The sequence below is a fragment of the Diabrotica virgifera genome, chromosome 8 (assembly GCF_917563875.1).
Source record: "Diabrotica virgifera virgifera chromosome 8, PGI_DIABVI_V3a".
Classification (NCBI taxonomy): Eukaryota; Metazoa; Arthropoda; class Insecta; order Coleoptera; family Chrysomelidae; genus Diabrotica; species Diabrotica virgifera.
The window spans coordinates 22,562,614-22,584,937 of NC_065450.1; the positions used below are offsets into that span (position 1 = coordinate 22,562,614).

General features: G+C 32.6%; 1 protein-coding gene across 2 annotated transcripts in view; it reads right to left on the bottom strand.

Moving 5' to 3' along the window:
• Positions 1-22,324, bottom strand: part of LOC114333319 (cytokine-like nuclear factor N-PAC) — a 105,442-nt gene that overhangs the window by 57,394 nt on the left and 25,724 nt on the right. For both annotated transcript variants that reach the window (XM_028283177.2, XM_028283178.2), the window contains exon 3: positions 18,815-19,435. In XM_028283177.2, coding sequence (XP_028138978.2) covers positions 18,815-19,435 — 621 coding nt within the window. The remainder of the gene's footprint in view (positions 1-18,814; positions 19,436-22,324) is intronic.

Consider the following 22,324-nt stretch of genomic DNA (forward strand, 5'->3'; position numbering starts at 1 on the left):
AAACCTGTTGTCCGATTTAAGTGATTTTTGTAATGTTTATTATTATGTCTATTACTTATCAATATCACTGTAATAATATTGTTGCTAAACGGGTAAATTTTCATTGTATACCGGGTGTACGAATCAAACTGTGTTTAGTTTCAAAGTTCGCATCACTCTGGGGAATATTCTAGCATTTGTAAAATACTGAAATTAAAATCCAACTATAGCCTCATGTTTTCTCAACATTCTGATTTTTGATTCATTCACTTATGTTGGTCAATAAAAAAGTTAGGTACTTCAACAACTAGCCATGTTTTTCATCAATACAGTTTGTTTTTAAAAAAGTATGGCAAACTTTAAGGGGTAATTCTGAATGAAAAAATAATGACAGCTTGCTTTATAAACGTATGTCCGCAAATGCTTCTAGTCCTGTCGCTAGGGGGGAGCGGTACAACGGCCTCCTTAATTCAGATGGACTTACCCAAGTTTTCTTTATGTATTTTGACCCGTAGAATACGAATATTTTGGGTAACAGTTGATCCGGATGTCGATAAGTTTGTTATTAACAAAGAACTTGAGGAATTACATAACAGCGATTTTTCGCAAAACAAAACATTTTTTTGTATTTTTTTGGGTAATTCTCAGCAAAAAATGGTCTTATAAGTTTTTTCGTAGGATGCATAGTTTTCGAGATAAACGCGGTTGAACTTTCAAAAAATCGAAAAAGTGCAATTTTTCAACCCGAATAACTTTTGATTAAAAAATAAAATAGCAATTCTGCTTACTGCATTTTAAATTCCAAGTCAAATTCTATCGGTTTTGATTATTTGCATTGCTAAAAATTAAGTTTTTATTTGTTAAACAAAGCCATAAACACGTAGTGTTTCCCGTGCCCAATGCATGCGTTTTAATGTACGTAATCTACGTAGAAATTGCTGTATGCGCGCCTACTCGATGGAAGAGAAATGCATTGAAAACATCATTTAATCACTATGTGTTTATAGCTTTGTTTAGCAATAAAAAAATTAATTTTTAGCAATGAAAGTAATCAAAACCGATAGAATTTGACTTGAACTTTCAAGTGCGGTAAGCAGAATTGCTATTTTATTTTTCAATCAAAATTTATTCGGGTTCAAAAATTGCAACTTTTCGATTTTTTGAAAGTTCAACCGCGTTTATGTCGAAAACTATGCATCCTACGAAAAAACTTGTAAAAACATTTTTTGCTTAGAATGACCCAATAAATACAAAAAAATGTTTTGTTTTTCGAAAAATCGCTGTTATGCGATTCTTCAAGTTCCTTGTTTATAACAATCTTATCGACATCCGGATCGACTGTTACCCAAAAAATTCGTGTTCTACGGGTCAAAATACATAAAAAAATTGGGTAAGTCCATCTGAATTAAGGAGGCCGTTGTACCCCCACTGGCGACAGGGCTATTCGTTTCTGATATCGAGTGTTGAAATTTTTCTTACAGACTGACGATTTATATAGTGCTTTAAAACCGGTTGAGATATGCAAATGAAATTTTGTGAGTTTTAAGTCGTAGTTATTGCACATCTTTTGACATACAATTAAGAATTTAATATTTATCAGTGGCGCGCATACGGGTAAGATGAGACGTCATATTACCCGTATGCGCGCCAATGGCAAATTATATTCTTAATTGTATGTCAAAAAATGTGCAATTACTACGTCACCTGTCTTAAAACCCACCAAATTTCATTTACATATCTGAACCGGTTTTAAAGCAATAAATAAATCGTCAATTTGTAAGAAAAATTTCAACACCCTCTATATCGGAAACGAATCATTTGCGGACATACGTTTATAAATCAAAGTGCCATTAGTTTTTCATGCAGAATTACCCCTTAAAGTTTGCCATACTTATATAAAAACATCCTGTATTGATGACAAACATGACTAGTTGTTAAAGTACCTAACTTTTTTATTATCCAACATAAGCGAATGAATCAAAAAACAGAATGTTGAGAAAACCTGAGGCTATAGTTGGGTTTTAAGTTCAGTATTTTACAAATGCTAGACTATTCCATAGAGTGATGCGAACTTTGAGAAAAAAACACAGTTTTATTCGGACACTCGGTATGCAATGAAAATTTACCCCTTTAGCATAAATGTTATTACAGCGATATTGTCAAAGAATAAGGCTATATATTAGAAAAATAACTTAAATCGTAAAACAGGTTTAGGAAATACGAGACATCAAATATGACCCTTTTTTAAGGTATGCGGCCAACACTCTGGGACCAAAAATAGCCCGATAACTAAGTTAAACTTGGCAAGTTAATTTGTATCATTGCATCTTAAAATAAATAAAAGAACCGTGAACTGTTCAACAAATTTTATGGAGTTATCCCTAAACTTTACAAACTGATTTGTATGTTACAATCAAATTATTATTGTATCACCATTCGTTAAATACAATGATTTAGAAACATCTTTATCTCGTAGTTTTTGTTTGAAAAGTCAGTTTTTACCTAGATACAGTATCCCTCTCATTATACTTTACTCCTCTTGATTCCATTTGAAACAGGGCCTCTACAGTCCCCCTCCATTCATCTCTGTTTCTGACCAGGGCTTTCACCCCTTTCCATGTTAACCCGTTGTCTTCTAGCTCTCTGGTAATATTTCTTTTCCAGGATGTCATTGGGCTGCCTTGTTTTCTTTTTACAGTTGGTTGGTAATCCATGGCTTGTTTGGTTATATCATCTTCATTTTTCCTTAATGTGTGTCCAATAAACTTCCATTTGCGTCTATTTATCGTTTTGGCTATCGGCTCTTGATTAGTTTTTCTCGAAAGTTTCTCGTTACTTCTCCGATTTGGCCAATATTCGTCTAAGGCATCTATTTACAAATGTTTGAACCTTTTGTATAATCTATTTCTCTATTTTCCAAGTTTCTGCTGCATATAGCAAAATGCTCTTTACATTTGTATTAAATATCGTGATTTTGGTTTTGGCTGTTAATTTATTGGACTCTCATGTTTTCTTCAGCAATAGAACGCATTCTGGGTATGGTGGTTCGGGGTTGCCACCCTCGGTGATGGGGTTGAGGTTGAAACACGAAATGCTTATAATCTCTGTCTATCTTTCTACGTATCTATCAATAAATCGTATTTGTTTGTTATGATTGACTATTCTTTAACGTGACCGTGAATTACTAATAGCAGCATTATTTCTGACTGGCTGTTTTCAGTATGTGACCTAGATTACATAAATCAATGCCACCCATTTACGAAATCCAAACAATGCATGTGTATAATACTTACCTAAGACTTTTAAAAATTAAATCGATTAAATACTCTTATTTTTTGGATGCTAATATAAATCCTTTACATGGGCTTTAGTTATCCTTCCATTAATTTCCTCTTCTATTCCACCGCTAGCGTCAATTATGCTTCCCAGATAGCAAACCTCTCATTATACACACTTAAAAAATATTTTTTTCACTGTTAAAATTAAATAAGGTAACTTTTTAGGATATGGCGCATACTGTTTGGAGTAGCGAAAAGCTCCATCCAAATATGTGAGGTGAAAGTAGAGTACTCACACGTGCCTGGAGGCAATCCATTGTCATTGACTTTATGTCGCATTATTTCCACTTATTTAATAGCCACCATTCTGGCTATTTTGCAAGGACACGGAGTTCACTGATGATGAACTGATAAGTCCGAAAACGTTCCCTCTGAATAATCAATGTAATCATTTTCGATTTTTATTAAGAAGTTTTATTTCTTAATTAAATTTTATGTTTTTACTTCACGTCAAAAGTTACATATTATACAGGGTGTTAGTAAATAAGTATGAAAAACTTTAAGGGATAATTCTACATGAAAAAATAATGACATTTTGCTCGATAAATGTATGGCCGCAAATGCTTCGTTTCAGAGATACGGGGTGTTGAAATTTTTATTTCAAAATGCTAATTTATTAAAAAAAAATTATACAGAAGTAAAAACTTCAAGTTGTATACTGGTATAAAAATTATTTATTAAAACTTCATAAAATGTCGTGCAAAACGTTTTCGTTCTAATTCAGTGCCTAGAATGAAGTATTTCCACGTTAGATTAAGGCAAAAGGTTAAAATTGTGAATGTTAATAAGAAAAACATGTGGAGAATACTTACATTCTGCTAGATAATTGAAACTAGCACACCATTTAAAGTGGTAACTTCATGATACATGGTTTACATCATGAAGTTACCACTTTAAACGGTGTGTTAGTTTCAATTTCTTAGCAGAATGTAAGTATTCTCCACATGTGTTTCTTATTAACAGTCATAATTTTAACCTTTTGCCTTAATCTAACGTGGAAATACTTCATTCTAGGCACTGAAGATGTTCTGAATTAGAACGAAAACGTTTTGCACGACATTTTATGAAGTTTTAATAAACAATTTTTATACCAGTATACAACTTGAAGTTTTTACTTCTGTATAAGTTTTTTTTAAACTATGGTATACAGCCAACTATTGGGATTTTCCTTTCCCATTGATTTTATTTTCTAATTTATTTATTGCTCTAAGAATGGTTGAGCTATGAAAATGAAATTTCGTGTGTTTTAAGAGGTAGTTATTGTGCATTTTTTGACATCCAATTAAGAATTTTGTATTCATCATTGGGGCCTAGGGGTAGTGGTCCGAATTTTTTTAAAGAAAAAAATAGTATGTCTCTGAGATATTTCGAATTAAAAATTATTTTTATATTCTATGTCCAGTTTGTGGTAAAAAACCTTTCTTGTCTTTTTTTCATATGGTGCACCGTTTTTTTGCAGAAAAATAAAACATCTTGTCGCGTATTTTTCATTTTTTAATACATTATCAAGAACTAGCCAATATAATAATACTAAACTAGAACAATAACAGAAAATATTACTAATAAAATTTTAACTAGGTGCAGATCTACAACAAATGTTAAAAATGACCTGCTTTAGAGGTGACAGAATGATTTTATATTCATCACTGGCGCACGTACGGGTAATGGTTTGAATTTTTTTTAAGAAAAAATAGTACGCCACTGAGATGTGTCAAATTAAAAATCATTTTTCAATTGCTCGTTCAATTTACGACAAAAAATCTTTCTTGCCTTTTTTTCATATGCGGCGCCGTTTTTATGCAAAAAAATAAAACATCTTAAAGTTAACAAAATATTTGAACTAAGTTTCTATACATATTGGAAACTACCACGAATACTTCGTAAGCGTTAAGATATTTTATTTTTTTGTACAAAAACGGCGCCTCGTATGAAAAAAAGGCAAGAAAGATTTTTTGTCGGAAATTGAACGAGGAATTCAAAAATAATTTTTAGTTTGACATATCTCAGTGGCGTAGGTTTTTTCTTAAAAAAATTTAGACCATTACCCGTACGCGCGCCAATGGTGAATATAAAATTCTTCTGTTACCTCTAATTCATAGATCATTTTGAACATTTCTTGTAGCTTTGCACCTAGTTAAAATTTTATTAGTAATATTTTCTGTTATTGTTCTAGTTTAGTAATATTATATTGGATAGTTCTTGATAATGTATTAAAAAATGAAAAATACGCGTCAAGATGTTTTATTTTTCTGCATAAAAACGGTGCACCATATGAAAAAAAGACGTGAAAGGTTTTTTATCACAAATTAGACGTAGAATACAAAAATAATTTTTAATTCGAAATATCTCAGTGGCGTACTATTTTTTTTCTTTAAAAAACTCAGACTATTACCCGTAGACGCGCCAATGATGAATACAAAATTCTTAATTGTGTGTCAAAAAATGCAAAATATCTACCTCTTAAAATGCACCAAATTTCATTTTCATATTTCAACCGGTCTTATAGTAATAAATAAATTGGCAATTTGAAATAAAAATTTCAACACCCCGTATCTCGGAAACGAAGCATTTGCGGACATACAGTATAAATTAAAGAAATATGGAACATAGCTTTTTAAGACACAGTGTTTGAACTGCATTTGAGATAGTGGACCAATATAAAAGTTCCAGACATTAAAACCAGAAATCATAGCAACATTAACATTGGCATGTAGAAAATATCTTTGAACTAGAACCTCCTACTTCTATCTCTCTTTTTGGGAGTTTCCTAAAATAGCGAGCCCAGCCGAATGAGCCGAAAGTACATAATCGGACTTAAGGGTCCGCACCGCGTCAAGGAATAGAACCGAACCGAACCCACTACCTACATGCACAGACAAGGCGATTGCAGATACGCGGTACGAATGGGTTATTATTTTTAGTTTTTGGATATGTATTTAAAACATATAATTTAACCTAACATGTTTATTTTAATATTTATAGTGCTAAATATTTCATGTGTATCTATTTACGGATAGTGATGATTGGCATTATACATAATATTATGTATATTGTTCTAAAGCTATTTTTTGTGGCGTTTGTGTAATTTATTTTTATAAATGGGAAATAAGCCACAATTTAACTTAAAAAATGATTTTGTTAACGTTTCGACCTCCACTTCGGACGTCGTTGTCAAAATACACAGTATTAATAAATTAAACAAAAATGTTGTTGCTTAGTAAAAAAAAATTCTTCTAATAATATAATTTATTCTAACTCATTCATATCGGCAATTATTAGAAGATTTTTTTTACTAAGCTACAACATTTTTGTTTAAATTATTAATATTTTGTATTTTGACAACGACGTTCGAAATAAAAGTTAACGAAATAATTTTTTAAGTTAAATTGTGGCTTATTTCGTATTTAGAATAATAAATTACATAAACGCCACAAAGAAATAGCTTCAGACAATATTTTAGGTGAAAAAATATGTTTTAAATAGGTACGTATCCATAAACTTATAAAAATAAAATAATCTATTCGTACCGCGTATGCACAAAAAGCTAGAACGATCTGCAAATTCTGCAATCGCCTTCTGCATGTAGTCAGGTCGCCGGTCGGTTCGGTTCTATTCCTTGGCGCGATCGCGAGGCGGACCCATAGGAACCGGTCGTATAATAATTCTTATACCTGATTCTGACCTAGAGGTGGGCTAGAAGTATTTGCAATCATGTAACCGTAACCCATCGTAATTCTGTGATTGTGATTTAACAGAGCAACAAAATAGTTATTATTTTGTCTAGAGTCTAGGTCATGATTATAAAATTAGGTCTGTTAGAATGAGAAACAATTTTATTCAAAAAGAGTTTTTGTAATGAAAATAATATTGCATTAATAAATAATTTCATGTTTTTTTCATTGTCTTAATTGTTATTAGAAAATCTAACAAGAGCATAGGCGCCAAATTTCGGGCCAATGCTTTCTCAATGCATTCATTTTTTTCGAATTTTAAGAAAATAATAAGTATTTTTGAAAAATATAAACGCGGAATGAAAGATTACATTATTATCTAGGGCCGAAAGTCCATTAGAATAAAAAAACTGTCATTTGAATGAGATATTTGAAATTAAAAATCACACTCAATTTTCTCTTCTTTTTACCGCTGGAACTTATATTAGAAGTTATAGAACACATTATAGAAGTTTTCAGGGACTTTTAGCACTCGGTAATTATGTAATTTTTTATTCTGCTTTTAAATTATTCAAAAATACTTACTAGTTTTCTTAGGATTCGAAAGAAATAAATGCATTTAAATAGCATTGTCCCGAAATTTTGCGCCTACCCTCTTAAAAACAAAATACAAAGTAAACTTTAAATGCCAGTATTTGCTACAAATACTTATTAGTTACTATTTGGTATCCGGGTCTGCAGATGTTTTCTCATGTTCTAATAAAATTTGAGTCGTAAATCCTTTATCTTTTTGTTCCATTCCAAGTTTTTCTGCAATAAGAGCGATTCTATTTTCTGTGTTATTTCCGCATTTGTTGGATCCTTAAAAGGAATTAGTCGAAACCTTATTCTGCCAAGAAAAGTTGAAACAGTTTATCGACAGTTTAATAAAATACTCATACATTGTTGAACTAGTGTTTACGTACATATTTGTTATGCTTATAATAGCCTTAACAATTTCTTCTAGCTGAATAAATCTTTCCAACATATAAAATGTCGAATTACAACATGTGGAAACATCTTGCAGTAATTTGAGAGGATACCCGTTTCCTGGATTTTTTCAAAATCTAAAAGTTTAGCAGTTGCTTGTAGAACTCTTTTTAAAGTGGCTAATGGTATTTTTTATTTTGGTTAAATTTTTAATGATTTTCTTATATCACTTTTGATAACAATATCTGAGGTAGAAGTTGAAACGTCAATAAAATCATTTTTTTAAGTTAAATTGTGGCTGATTTCCTCATCCTTTAAGCCATCGTTCACAATAAAGTTTATTTATTGTGTGTGCAAAGCATCCAAAATGTTTCATTTTCACATCATTTTGTACCACCTTTAACATTTTGTGCATTATAGGAAACAATAATGTATTAAAATTTTGTTTTCTAAGTTCTCTAAGTTTGATAAGACAGCTTTATCTTACAAATATTGCATGATGCATAATTATCATCCACTTATATAAAAACGTTCCATAAACTACTAAATTTTTCTATTTTTGTTTATCACTAATGGCATGGTATGCGTTCTAATAGCAAACCCAATTTTGTAATAGTGACCTAAACAAAATAATAACACGTGTAGAATTTTACGATGGTTCACAGTGGTAACACTTTTTATTAGGAGTTTAATATACGAATATTTCGTTGCTCTGTTAAATCACAATTGAATCGGTCATTGCGAAAACAATCTTAAGACCATATTTTGGGTAAAATGACGACGCTTTTCAACGCCGTTAAATTTACAATTACATTATACATAAACATTTAAACTTGTTTTGCCTTTCAGAAAGATTCATTTATAACCCATAATACTTATACAGAGAGCACGTAAAGGTTGGAATAAATTAATTTTCTCGAGAATGGACAATTTTGGAAAAAAATCCCGAAAGAGGTCAATTTTTATTTTTAAATTACGACTTTTTGTCATATATATATATTGATGTGATCTTGATTATTGATATGAGATAATATTCTTATATGTCACTTAATTTAATCAATGTATTAATACTAATCTAATTAATTAACCAGATCACATATCAATATGTTTTCAATCTCAGGGCGAATTATAAATTAATTACTTACTTCCGTGGCTTCTAAATATTTCTTAATGGTTCCTAATCGGGATAGAAAAGAAAAGAGTAAAAAAAAATACACATATGGGTTACAATTATAATTAAAATATTTTTTATTTTATTTAAAAGGCAATCAATGCTTAATATTTGCTATTTCTTATTATTCTTAAACATAACATTTACAAATGGGAATCTTATTTCCTTTTGGTTTTCAATTGAAAGTTTTTATTAACATTTAACTATTAGGAGTTATTAGGAACAACTCTATTTAAGTTTGATGAAGCTTTTCTGATATTATTGCTTATGTTATTCAATTTTTTATGTGGAATTTAATACGAAAAACCCATACATTCATGTCCAAACAAATGAGACTGACCTTTTCCTGGTGAACTGAAAATGTCCTCACACAAGACCCGTTTCCTGCTATCCTTGGCTGCGATCAAACCTCGTCCTGGCTTCCAGTAATGTTCTCCTTTGAAAAACTAGCTCGAATAGCTTTCGTTCCTGCGTCTGTCGTGATGCTGTGTTCTACCCAATGAACTGTCAACACCGATGGAATGGGCAAGAAGTGAATTTAATGACGCCAGGATGAAATAGCGCTAGTCAGGGAAGGAGGGAAGATAATGGCCAACTTTCGTAAACAAAAAATTTATAGTGATAGTCAGCGTTGCCAGCTTGGGGTATTTTTCCATAATTTTGGAGTAATTTGAAAGCGTCTAGAGGAATTTTTCAAGTATAAATGGTTGGGGAGGGACAATTATGAGATATTTTAAGGGGTCATGGTAAATTAAATTTGCGTATATACGTAGAACTGTAAAATTATACTCTCATATAATCGAAGACGATAGGACCTATGAATTATTTCCAGGACCTTCTGTTGATAAGTAGTATAATTTTGGTTTACTGTTCTCTACATTTGACTACTAATTTATTAAAATGCGGCAAAAATTTAAATTTAAGGGGTTTGAGCTTCAATTTGAGGGAATTTCAGTTTCTAAGTGGGGATTTATAAAATCACATCTGGCAACTCTGGTCATTATGATAATATCCAACCAATGAAGAAGTCAAATTTTCCCTGACAAGCTCTGTCTCTCTCTAGGACCTCTCACTTGTATGTTGGCCGCAATCTCGCTTCACTGTTTGAATGGGATGGGGCCATTCCATCCGTGTTGACAGTTCATTGGTTCTACCTTTCTCGAAACTGCTATCAGCTACCGGGACACTCTTGGCTCAAGGAGGTTCTTTTACTCTCGACCTGGCCTACTTCTCGTTCCACGATAGATACTCCACACTCACGGAACTACACCGGCTTTCTCACTCTCCGTACACTACCGTCTACTACTCGACTTCACTTCTCTACAGCTCAAAACATTCTGCCCTCACTTTGTCATTCATTCACCTACTTTCTAAATATCCCTTCCAGATTCACAAATCAATCTTCCACCACCAACTCTCATTCGCAGTATTCCTCAAAACCAATTTTTAATCTTTCTAAATATGCTTAATGGATTTCAAAAGAAAATATTTAATTCCCATTCTAAAATACTTTCTACTATATACAAATTTTAATGACCTATTCTCTCTTTCAAATGAGTCTTATTTAGCATAGGCTAATGATCGAAACCTTCCGCGAAAAACGATAATGAACTATCATCTATTTCACTGAGTTTTATTTAGCATAGGCTAATGATCGACCTTCCGCGAAGAAACGATAATGGTACGCGTCATTCACTTTGTTTATTCTAAGCACATTGTTCCGAGTTTCGTACGCTTATTCTAATCACTTCTTAAAATTACATATAACAATTTGTTGTATACAGGTTGTTTTAAATTTATATGCCCGTGGTTGAGAAAATTGAAAATATTTTATATTAAATTGAATTTTGTTTATAATTATCAAAATTTAATTTTCATATCAAATAGAAATATAACAAATCCCCGCCTTGTATTCGATAAAATTTATCTGCATTTTTAAATAAATTTTCTCGAGGCAAAACCAACTCCCTGTATATTTCCTTACTTTAATCTACGTCTTATACCCCTTCTTCTTGTATTAATCTATTTAGTCCCACCTGTAGAGTAATTGTTTCCTTTTTTCCCGTGTCCTCATCCCGTGTTAGAGCGTCGGCTATTATGTTGTCTTTTCCTTTTATATATCGGAACTCAAAATCATACTCCTGTAATAATAGAATGCCTCTATGTATTCTATTATTTACTAATCTATTCTTCATGATATGTACTAAAGCTGCATGGTCTGTTTCGATTGTGAATTTTGCTCCCAATAAGTAAAACCTCAATTTGTTTACGCAATATAGTACACTGGCAAACTCCAATTCTGTAACACTATATTTTCTCTCATGTGTTTTAGTCACTCGCGATATAAAACATATCGGCACTTCTTGGTCGTTTTGTATTTGAGACAGAACTCCTGCAAATTTTTGTATGGACGCATCAGTTCGGAGTATAAAAGGTAAATTGTAAATGGGGTGGTATATTTTCGTTCCTTTTGCGAATTCTCGTTTTAATGTTTCGAAAGCTTCCTCCTGTTCTTCTTTCCAATTCCATTTTATTCCTTTTTTAAGCAACTTTATCAGAGGGATTTCCTTTTGGCTCAAATCGGGAATCAGTTTTTTAAAATAATTAATCGTGCCAAGAAAACCTCTCAATGTTTTCAAATTCGTTGGTCTTGGGTATTCATCTATGAGCTTGACTCTGTCTTCGGATAATCTTACTGTTTTGGTGTCCAATTGAAAACCCAAATAAATGACTTCTTTTTGAAAAAATTGACATTTTTCAATGTTTAATTTCAATCCCGCTGTGTCCAATTCTTCCAGAATTATTTCTATGTGTTTCAGATGACTCTGAGTATCTTGTGAAAAAATTAATAAATCATCGATATAATGAACTATGAAATCTTCGTGGCGATTCAAAATGGTATGTAGAGCTCGGACGAGTGCAGCACAAGCACTCTGCAATCCAAACGGCACTACCTTAAACCGGTAGACAATACCATCAATAGAAAAAGCGGTGTAGTTTCTACACTTTTCAGCTAACGGTATCAACCAAAAACTGTGTTTTAAGTCAATTTTCGAAAATATGTGTGACCCGGTGATTCTTCCAAAAATGGCCTCGATGTTTAGAGGTGATTCATATTGTGATACAGTGTGCTGGTTGATATTCCTGGCATCTAAACATAATCTCAATTCTCCACTGCTTTTCTTTACTATCACAATCGGGTTAACATACGGTGAATCACATCTTTCGATGATTTGATCTTCCAACATTTTATTTATTTCTTCTTTCACCTCTTGTCGATACTTGTATGGAATCGGGTAAGTCTTTGATCGAAAATTTCCCAAGTTTTTCACCTCAAATGAATGTTAGTACTTTTTAGCCACTCTGTTTTCCTCATTGATCAAATTTTCGTAGTTTCTTAACATCAACCGCATTTCTTTTTCTTTCCCTTCTCCACATATCAATTTTCTGTCTTTTTTCTCAGATTCTTCACACATGTTTACCGTGCATTCTGCATCCTCGTTTGCATATACCTCCTCTTCAAATACCACTGTTTCAATCATATTCTTTTCACTTTCATTTTTTAGCTTTATTTCTTCTTCTCCTGAGCCCGTCTCTTCTTTTGAGGAATCCCAGGTTTCCTTTGTTTCTGATACTCTCAAATTTTCTTCTTCTGGGCTCAACTCTTCTTTTGAGGAGCCACAGGTTTCATTTTCTTTTATCTTTTTCTGTCCTTTTCTCCTTTTTCTTCTTTGTCCTTGCTTCGCTGCCAAATTCATTTCCACTGTTTGTTCTTTACCTGATTCGTCCGTATTTTGTTTCTCATGTTCCTTGTCCTGTTCTTTTTCTTTTTCTTCTGTTAGTTTCATCGTATTATTTTTAAAATCTATCACTACATGTTTTTCTGCCAATTCGTCCACTCCTACTATCATGTCATGTGACATGTTTGGCATTATTACACATTGTAGTGCATACATATTCTTGCCCAGTCGTACCATTACTCGTATGCCTTCATTTATAGTTGCCAATGTCCGTTTGTTTGCGCCCACTAAATTTACCCTAGGTATTTTATAAATTAAATTTGTTAAGTTAACTTCTTCTATTAGTTTTCTGTTGACCAATGTTATTTCAGATCCAGTGTCTATCATAATTTTAATTGGTTTCTCGTTGATAAATCCATCCACAAATTTTAAATTAACTCCATTTTTCTTTTTGTTGTTTCCTGCCAATTTAATAAACTCCTTGGGGTGACAAAAGATTCCTGTTTGATTTTTGGTTTTTAGTGAGCGCCGTCGTGAAAAGACGCCGGTTGCTCATCGTTGTTTATATTTTCGTCATAATGTCTCTCTCCGTCATATTCATCTGTCTGGGTATTATTTACTTCTCTTCTATTTTCTCTTGGTCTGTCGGATCTGTTTCGGTTTTCTCGATATCCCTGTTCATTTTGTCTACCATTATTTCTGTTTTCTTGATTTGAGCGTGTGGTGTTTCTATTCTGGTATTCTCGATTTCTGTCCTCATTCCATTGCCTATTTCTTTGTTCATAATTTCCTCTTCCGTTGTCTCTATTTTCGTTTTCCCTTCTGGGATTAAAATCTCGTCTTGTATAGTCCCTCCTATTTTGATTTCTATCTCTGTAATCTTGTGTTTCTCGGGGCCTGTAATCTTCTCGCGACCTTCTTGGTTTTCTTTCTCTTAGACGTGATTCTCTTATTTGTAGGAATTGGCATAAACTATCTATGTCTTTGTAATTTTGCAATGTGATATGGTCTTCCAGCGTCTACTCGAAATGTCTTGCAATCAGTTCGACTAATTGTTCCGATGAGTAATTATATTGTAAATGTTTTGCATTATTGTAAATTTGCAAAGCATATGTCCTTTCTGATACACCCATCCTATCATTGTATTTCCCATTTTGCAATTCCTTGTTAATTTCCAATTGTTGGACTTTTCCCCAGAAATAATTCAAAAATTTTTGTTCAAATTGTTGCCAATTGCCGAATATGTTTACTATCGAACCATAGGCTTGCTTCATATTTGAGATGGTTTCTGATAGTTTCTTTTGCTGTTTCGAAATTTCCGATGTGTTGTATTTTCTTTTTCAGGCTATTTATGAACGGCACTGGGTGTAATCTTCTTACATCCCCGCCAAACCTTATTTTCACGTCATCTGTGCTATGTATAACCATTTCTCTTCTTTCTCCTACATTTTGTTGCGTCCGGTTTTCGGTGACTTGTTTTTCTATTTCTGTGATTCTTTTTTCCACTTCTTCTCTGTCTACTTGAATAGCATTTTCCAACTTATTTTCCAAATTTTCTATTTCCTTTTTCTGGCAATTCGTTATTTCCTTTATTTTGCTTTTGATTTCTTTAATCTCTGTCTCTTGTTGTCCCATATCGTTCTTGATCATTGTCAAACATCCTTTTACTTCCTTTTCATACTTTCCTATGCGTTCCTCCATTTTCTTGTTGTTCTCTTCTATTGCTTGTTTCATTTTTTGTTGTGTTTCATCCATTTTTTGATCCAATTTTTGTTGTGTTTCATCCATTTTTTGATCCACTTTTTGTTGTGTTTCATCCATTTTTTGATCCAATTTTTGTTGTGTTTCATCCATTTTTCGATCCACTTTTCGTTGATTGTCATCCAGTTTTTGTGACTGGAGTTGCATCAGTTGTAATAGTTTATCTATTCCTGATAATTCTTGCTGTTCTGATGCCATGATTGTCGTGTCTAAAATCTCTTCTTGGTCTGACTGTTCTTTTTGTTTTTTGTTGTCTTTGCTTTGGCTTCTTGTCACAGACATTTGTTTTCAAAAAGTACTATCCCCGCCAAATATGAAATTTTACTAGTATGTTATCAAGACGACTTTTTCTCACCCAAATATTATAAATTGTCAATAAATATATCAAATGTAAATATCGTAAAAATAAAATATTAAATCAGTTATGTAAAATTTGTACCTAAAGAGATCTAAAATTTTATGTTGTCAAATGTAAGTATCTCACTTTTTACCACAGGCATATAAATTTTCAAATACCGGCTTTACTCTTTCTATCCTTCAAATTTGCCACTAGAAATACTTTACAATGCTTTCCACGTTGGACGACAGTTGTTGTGATCTTGATTATTGATATGAGATAATATTCTTATATGTCACTTAATTTAATCAATGTATTAATACTAATCTAATTAATTAACCAGATCACATATCAATATGTTTTCAATCTCAGGGCGAATTATAAATTAATTACTTACTTCCGTGGCTTCTAAATATTTCTTAATGGTTCCTAATCGGGATAGAAAAGAAAAGAGTAAAAAAAAATACACATATGGGTTACAATTATAATTAAAATATTTTTTATTTTATTTAAAAGGCAATCAATGCTTAATATTTGCTATTTCTTATTATTCTTAAACATAACATTTACAAATGGGAATCTTATTTCCTTTTGGTTTTCAATTGAAAGTTTTTATTAACATTTAACTATTAGGAGTTATTAGGAACAACTCTATTTAAGTTTGATGAAGCTTTTCTGATATTATTGCTTATGTTATTCAATTTTTTATGTGGAATTTAATACGAAAAACCCATACATTCATGTCCAAACAAATGAGACTGACCTTTTCCTGGTGAACTGAAAATGTCCTCACACAAGACCCGTTTCCTGCTATCCTTGGCTGCGATCAAACCTCGTCCTGGCTTCCAGTAATGTTCTCCTTTGAAAAACTAGCTCGAATAGCTTTCGTTCCTGCGTCTGTCGTGATGCTGTGTTCTACCTTTCTCGAAACTGCTATCAGCTACCGGGACACTCTTGGCTCAAGGAGGTTCTTTTACTCTCGACCTGGCCTACTTCTCGTTCCACGATAGATACTCCACACTCACGGAACTACACCGGCTTTCTCACTCTCCGTACACTACCGTCTACTACTCGACTTCACTTCTCGACAGCTCAAAACATTCTGCCCTCACTTTGTCATTCATTCACCTACTTTCTAAATATCCCTTCCAGATTCACAAATCAATCTTCCACCACCAACTCTCATTCGCAGTATTCCTCAAAACCAATTTTTAATCTTTCTAAATATGCTTAATGGATTTCAAAAGAAAATATTTAATTCCCATTCTAAAATACTTTCTACTATATACAAATTTTAATGACCTATTCTCTCTTTCAAATGAGTCTTATTTAGCATAGGCTAATGATCGAAACCTTCCGCGAAAAACGATAATGAACTATCATCTATTTCACTGAGTTTTATTTAGCATAGGCTAATGATCGACCTTCCGCGAAGAAACGATAATGGTACGCGTCATTCACTTTGTTTATTCTAAGCACATTGTTCCGAGTTTCGTACGCTTATTCTAATCACTTCTTAAAATTACATATAACAATTTGTTGTATACAGGTTGTTTTAAATTTATATGCCCGTGGTTGAGAAAATTGAAAATATTTTATATTAAATTGAATTTTGTTTATAATTATCAAAATTTAATTTTCATATCAAATAGAAATATAACAATATATATATATATATATATATATATATATATATATATATATATATATATATATATATATATATATATATATATCATACTAGTGACGTTACCCATCTGGGCGTGATGACGTCATCGATTATTTTTTTAAATGGAAATAGGGGTCGTGTGATAGCTCATTTGAAAGGTAATTTAATTCTCTATGCAGTAATATAAACATTTACATAATTATTTATATAGGGTGTCCAAAAGAAATTGTTTTGAATTAAATTTATTGACATAAAAAGAAGGATGAATGTAATTTATTTAGTTCAAAATACATTTTACTGTTCTCAGAAAACAGAAAAAATGTTTATTTGGAAAATAATCATTCCTTTTTGCTTAAATCAAATGTTCAAACTGTTAAGAGGAAGGTGGGTGGCGGCTTTAATATTGAGTTTATGCAAAAAACAATATTTATTTGTCAAATAAACATTATTTCCTGTTTTTTCTGACAGCAGGAAAATGTATTTTAAGTTAAATATATTACACAAATTCTTTTTTTTGTCAATAAATTTAATTAAAAAAAATTTTTTTTTGGACACCCTGTATAAATAATTAGTTAATGTTTATATTACTGAATAGAGAATTGAATTACCTTGCAAATAAGCTATCACACGATCCCTATTCTCATTTAAAAAAATTATAGATGACGTCATCACGTACAGATGGGTGACGTCACTAGTATGATACCTATGTCAAAAAGTCGCAATTTGAAAATAAAAATTGACCTGTTTTGGGATTTTTTACCAAAATCGTCCATTCTCGAGAAAAAAATTTATTCCAACCTTTACGTGCTCACTGTATAAAATATTGTATTATCTCGGAATATCCAACTATTAATGAAAATATTTTTACGTTTCCTTAAAAGTTTACACATTGTAACATGAATTGTTTTCACAATGACTGATTCAGTTACAGACAAAAATCACAATGAATAAAATATCACTATCGTAAATTCGCCCACCTCTAGACTCGTTCGGTTGATTTAAAACAGAATGAAATGGTAAATGTAGGCGGGCTTTTGCATTTACGTAGCTTAGTTCAGAATCCAGCAGGCGACTGAGGTATTGTACTTGTATAATATAATAATTATTTGAAAATATTTTGTTGGCCAACCGCCTAGAGCCGAAATACATGTGTTGGCTATGATCCGTTTAAATATCGCTGGACCTGTATGTTTATAGAACAGACTGTAATTATTTTTTCATGTAGAATTACCACTTAAAGTTTTTCATACTTATTTACTAACACCCTGTATAGGAGAGTTGTTTGTCAGTAATATAAAAAAAAATCATAAACAAGGCAGTTCAAAGTCAAACATCATTTAACTTTATGTAATTTGTTAGTTTTTTCAGTCTCTGAAGCCGATTAGTACGATGTCTTTAATAATCGAAGACTCTAGAAAAACTGCTCGGTTGGCATATTAAAGATTGCATATTGGATGAAAGTCAGACATATCAGGGGCAGTAAGCGTATCGAATAGAGGGCTATCTACGGAAACGTCACTGCACCATCTCGTACAGAGAGTAGAGTACATTCTGGAAAATCAAGAGGTGATGTTGGGTGCATTTCTTGATATAGAGAGAGCATTCGACAACATATATGAAGCAATAGCAAGAGCAATTCGTTTGCAGAGAAATAAGTTGCAGGATACACTATTTATCCTGAGAAGTTGTGTGATATATTATGCAATGTTACTATGAAATACAGTGTCAGCACAAGTAGCCAGATGCTGTCTCTGCAAGGGATCTTATCCCCTCTCTTGTGGAATCTGGTCATGAATGTGCTGAAAGCTACACTCAACAACGATAGGCATCATGTCCTGGGTTATGTAGATGATCTGGTTATCTTACCCTGCGGCAAACTTACTCACAGTCAGATATAAGGCAACAAGTTCTGACTGCAGTTACAGCACAGACTTAAAAGATAAGCCACTGAAGTCCAAAATCATAAAAATTATCACGAGGAATTTAGAGAATCATATAGAAGGGGGCGTGGGAAGATATTTTTTACTGAAAAACCTAAGAGAATGTTATAGTTGAAGCTCAAATGGACTCTTTAAGAGTAGTTGCTTCGATAGTTGCAGTGGCCATGATCGCACCCTTAAACTAAAGAAGAATAACATTTGAAGAACAATAAGAAGTACACACACATAGGATCACTTACCAATGTCAGCAATACCAAAAAAATCAAATCCATTTTCGTTTATCTCTGTGTCCATATCATTTTTATTTGATTCTTCAACCTTGTTTGATACACCATTAAGATTTTTCTTTGATTTTTTTGCAGATGATTCTCCACTCTTTTCAGCTACTACCGAAGTCTGACCATTGAGACTTTTTTTTGATTTTTTCGAGGATGAATCTCCATTCTTTTTGTCTACTACAGGAGACTCACCATTATCTTGTTTCCTTGCTTTTTTTGTAACTGCAGGTGACTCTTCTTTCTTCCGTTTTTTTGACAGCTTTATTGGAACCTGATATTCAGGATCCCCTTTTTGTTTTCGCACATATTCGTCGGCTGCGCTTATCGCTTTTGAAAATAATTGATTTTTTGAACCTTTGCAGTATTTTTGTTTGTTTTCTTCATATGGACAAATATAGGTGTCCACTATCCACCCATTGGTATTTTCACCTAAAAATTGTACTGGGTAATGTACTTTATTGGATTTTTTTGAAGGTCTTTTAGCATTGATATCTTCCTCCTTTATTATAACGGCAGGCCAGTGAGGATGACCCATCATCTTAGCCCATACAATCTGCTGTACGTGAAAATCTTTATTGATATCTGAAATAAAAGATACATTGATATTTTAATACAGTAACACTTCGTAACAGCGGAAAATAAAAATGTCATACAATTTTGAACGTTTAGGTATGTATAGGGTGTCCCAAATTGGTATCAATAGGTCCCCGCATTAGAGCGATACAGGGCGATTATGAAAAAAATGTCTAAACCGACAGGGCTATATATCTTTTTTCTGAAAGAATGTGTAAATTACGAATTAAATCAAAGTTCTTTAATATCACAATTATCAACATTTACTGGCCTACTGAAGAAAAGAACATAGAAAAGAAAAAGAAATGTTTAATCAACATCTAGACACCTCATACAATCAGTCACCAAAAAATGACATAAAGATAATAATCGAGGACTTGAATGCTAACATTGGAAAAGAAATAAAATATATGGGAACAATAGCCTCCATAAGCCAAGCCGCACACCAAAGAAACATGGAACGAAAAACATGAAACATGAAACGAAAAACATGTTTCATGAAACTAAAACACTGCTAAACAAATCTCAAAGTCCGCCTACCAATGAAACGAGTGTGATTCATGCTCATGACACATTTTTATTTTCGGAGAGTTTCATAAATGGCCGGACGTATACTTGTTTAGCAGTGGTTTATTTCCATGAAACGTAATTTACGTTTCATGTTTCTTTGATGTGCGGTCGGGCTAAGAGAACTAATGAAAATGGAAGATCACTAATAGACTTCGCTGCTAGCAAGGGAATCATCATAAGCTCAAACTTTTTCCCTAAAAGAGACATCCACAAGGCTCTCACCAAATGGTCAAACAATTAACCAAACAGATTATTTTTAAATAGCCAGAAGAGCGGCAACCAAATGTAATAGATAAGTAATAGGAGGGGCACGGTAAGCAGCTCGAATCAATCACAAATAAACAAAAACAGAAAAATTACACTTTGACAACCTGAAAAATCCAGAAATAGAAAAGGGATTTCTAAAAGAACTGAAAACATGTAAATGACAAATGGAAACGTGATACAAGAAACGTTAGTAGAGGCAGGAAAGAAGATATTACCCACAAAAATAATAAAAAAACAGAGATGGATGACTTCAGAAATCCTAGAGCTAATGGAGGAAAGAAGGAAACTTAAAGACAGGAGTAAGGCAAATACAAGGAAATCCAGAGATTAATAGGAAAGAAAATAAAAGAGGCCAAATCCACCTCGCTGGCAAATCAATGTAGTGAAATAGAAGAATATTCTAAAAAGTATGATAGCTTTAACATGCACAAGAAAATAAAGGAAATCACAAATACACAGCGAAAAAAGAAAGATGGCCTTCTTAAAGACCTAAGTGGAAAAATTATTATAGAAGTCAAAGAGAAATGAAAAAAGTGGAAGACATACATAACAGATATGTTTCAGGATAATAGACAAGAACCGGAAGAAATCGACAGCGAACTGGGTGGGATCAGAGATCATAATGGAGGAAATCGAACAAGCAATACGAAACGAAAAAAACAGAAAAACTGTAGGTCCAGACGAAATACCCGCGGAATTACTGAAATGTCTAGACGATGAAACTCTACCGGTACTACTGGATCTGTTTAATGAAGTATATAAAACCTGAAAAATCCCTCAGAAATGGTTGGTGTCCACCTTTGTAACAATACCAAAAACAATATACGCCAAAGATTGTTCGGACTATAGGACAATATCACTAATAAGCCATACCCTCAAAATATTTCTAAAGGTGATTCATGGAACATACAGAAAGCTAGAATATGATATGGATGATACCCAATTTGGCTTCCGCAAAGGACTTGGAACAAGAGACGCATTGTTTGCGTTTAATGTCCTCTATCAAAGATGCTTAGATATGAACCTGGATATTTATTCCTGTTTCATCGACTTCGAAAAAGCGTTCGACAAGGTCCGACATGAAAAACTAACAGGGTTGGAAAAAACCCGGGTTTTTTTAAAAGCCCAACCCGACGGGTTTTTTTGGGTTTTTTAGGGTTTTTTCGGGTTTTTTTGGGGATTTTCAGTTTTTTATTTAGATTTGATATATAGTTTCTGCTCTATCAAAAGTTTTACAAAAATTATGAATTTTATTGCAAAAATAATAAAATAACAAAATATGCTTACAAAATAAAGCAACTTGACATAAATAAATACATTTGGCATCACTGGCCATCAGTGCATCAGCACCTGCACTACGTCATTTGCCTCCACGCCAACAGCCGGATAATGGGCAATCACCGATATTTCTTCGGGGATTTATTTAGAGCACAAACCTCTTAATTTTGTCAATTTTAACTGTGCGATGCATTGATGAGTGCGTTTTGCCGTGGCGTTCTGGAGTTGTGAAATTACATCATTCTGAAATTATGGCAAATAACAGTAGATGTGGAAGAAAATTAGATTTCACTTGGGCAGACGTTAACAAAATTGAAACGGAATGTGACAAAAATACAGATTCTGATTTTCCTGATAACTAATATGCTTTGCTGATGCTTTGTTCAACAAGAAACTTGTTTATTTTTTTATTTTTCTATATATCATGTTTAAAATAAGTTTTTTATTAGTTTAGTTTCAGTTTCTCTCGTTTTGTATTCACCTACTACTTACTTCATGGTATTTATGCTAGTTTTTGTTTTTATTCAGAAATAAATATATGTATATGACGTTCATTCAACTGAAAATTTGCTATTTTTGAAAAAACCCCAAAACCCAATAATAGTGGGTTTTATCAATTGAAAAAACCCGAAAAAACCCACTGGGTTTTATAAGATGGGGAAATTCTATGCCAACCCTGAAAACTAATAGAATTATTGAAAAACAGAGCTATAGACAGACGAGATTTACGAATTATCATCAATCTGTATTGGAATCAAAAGGCCAATATAAAGATAGAAGAAC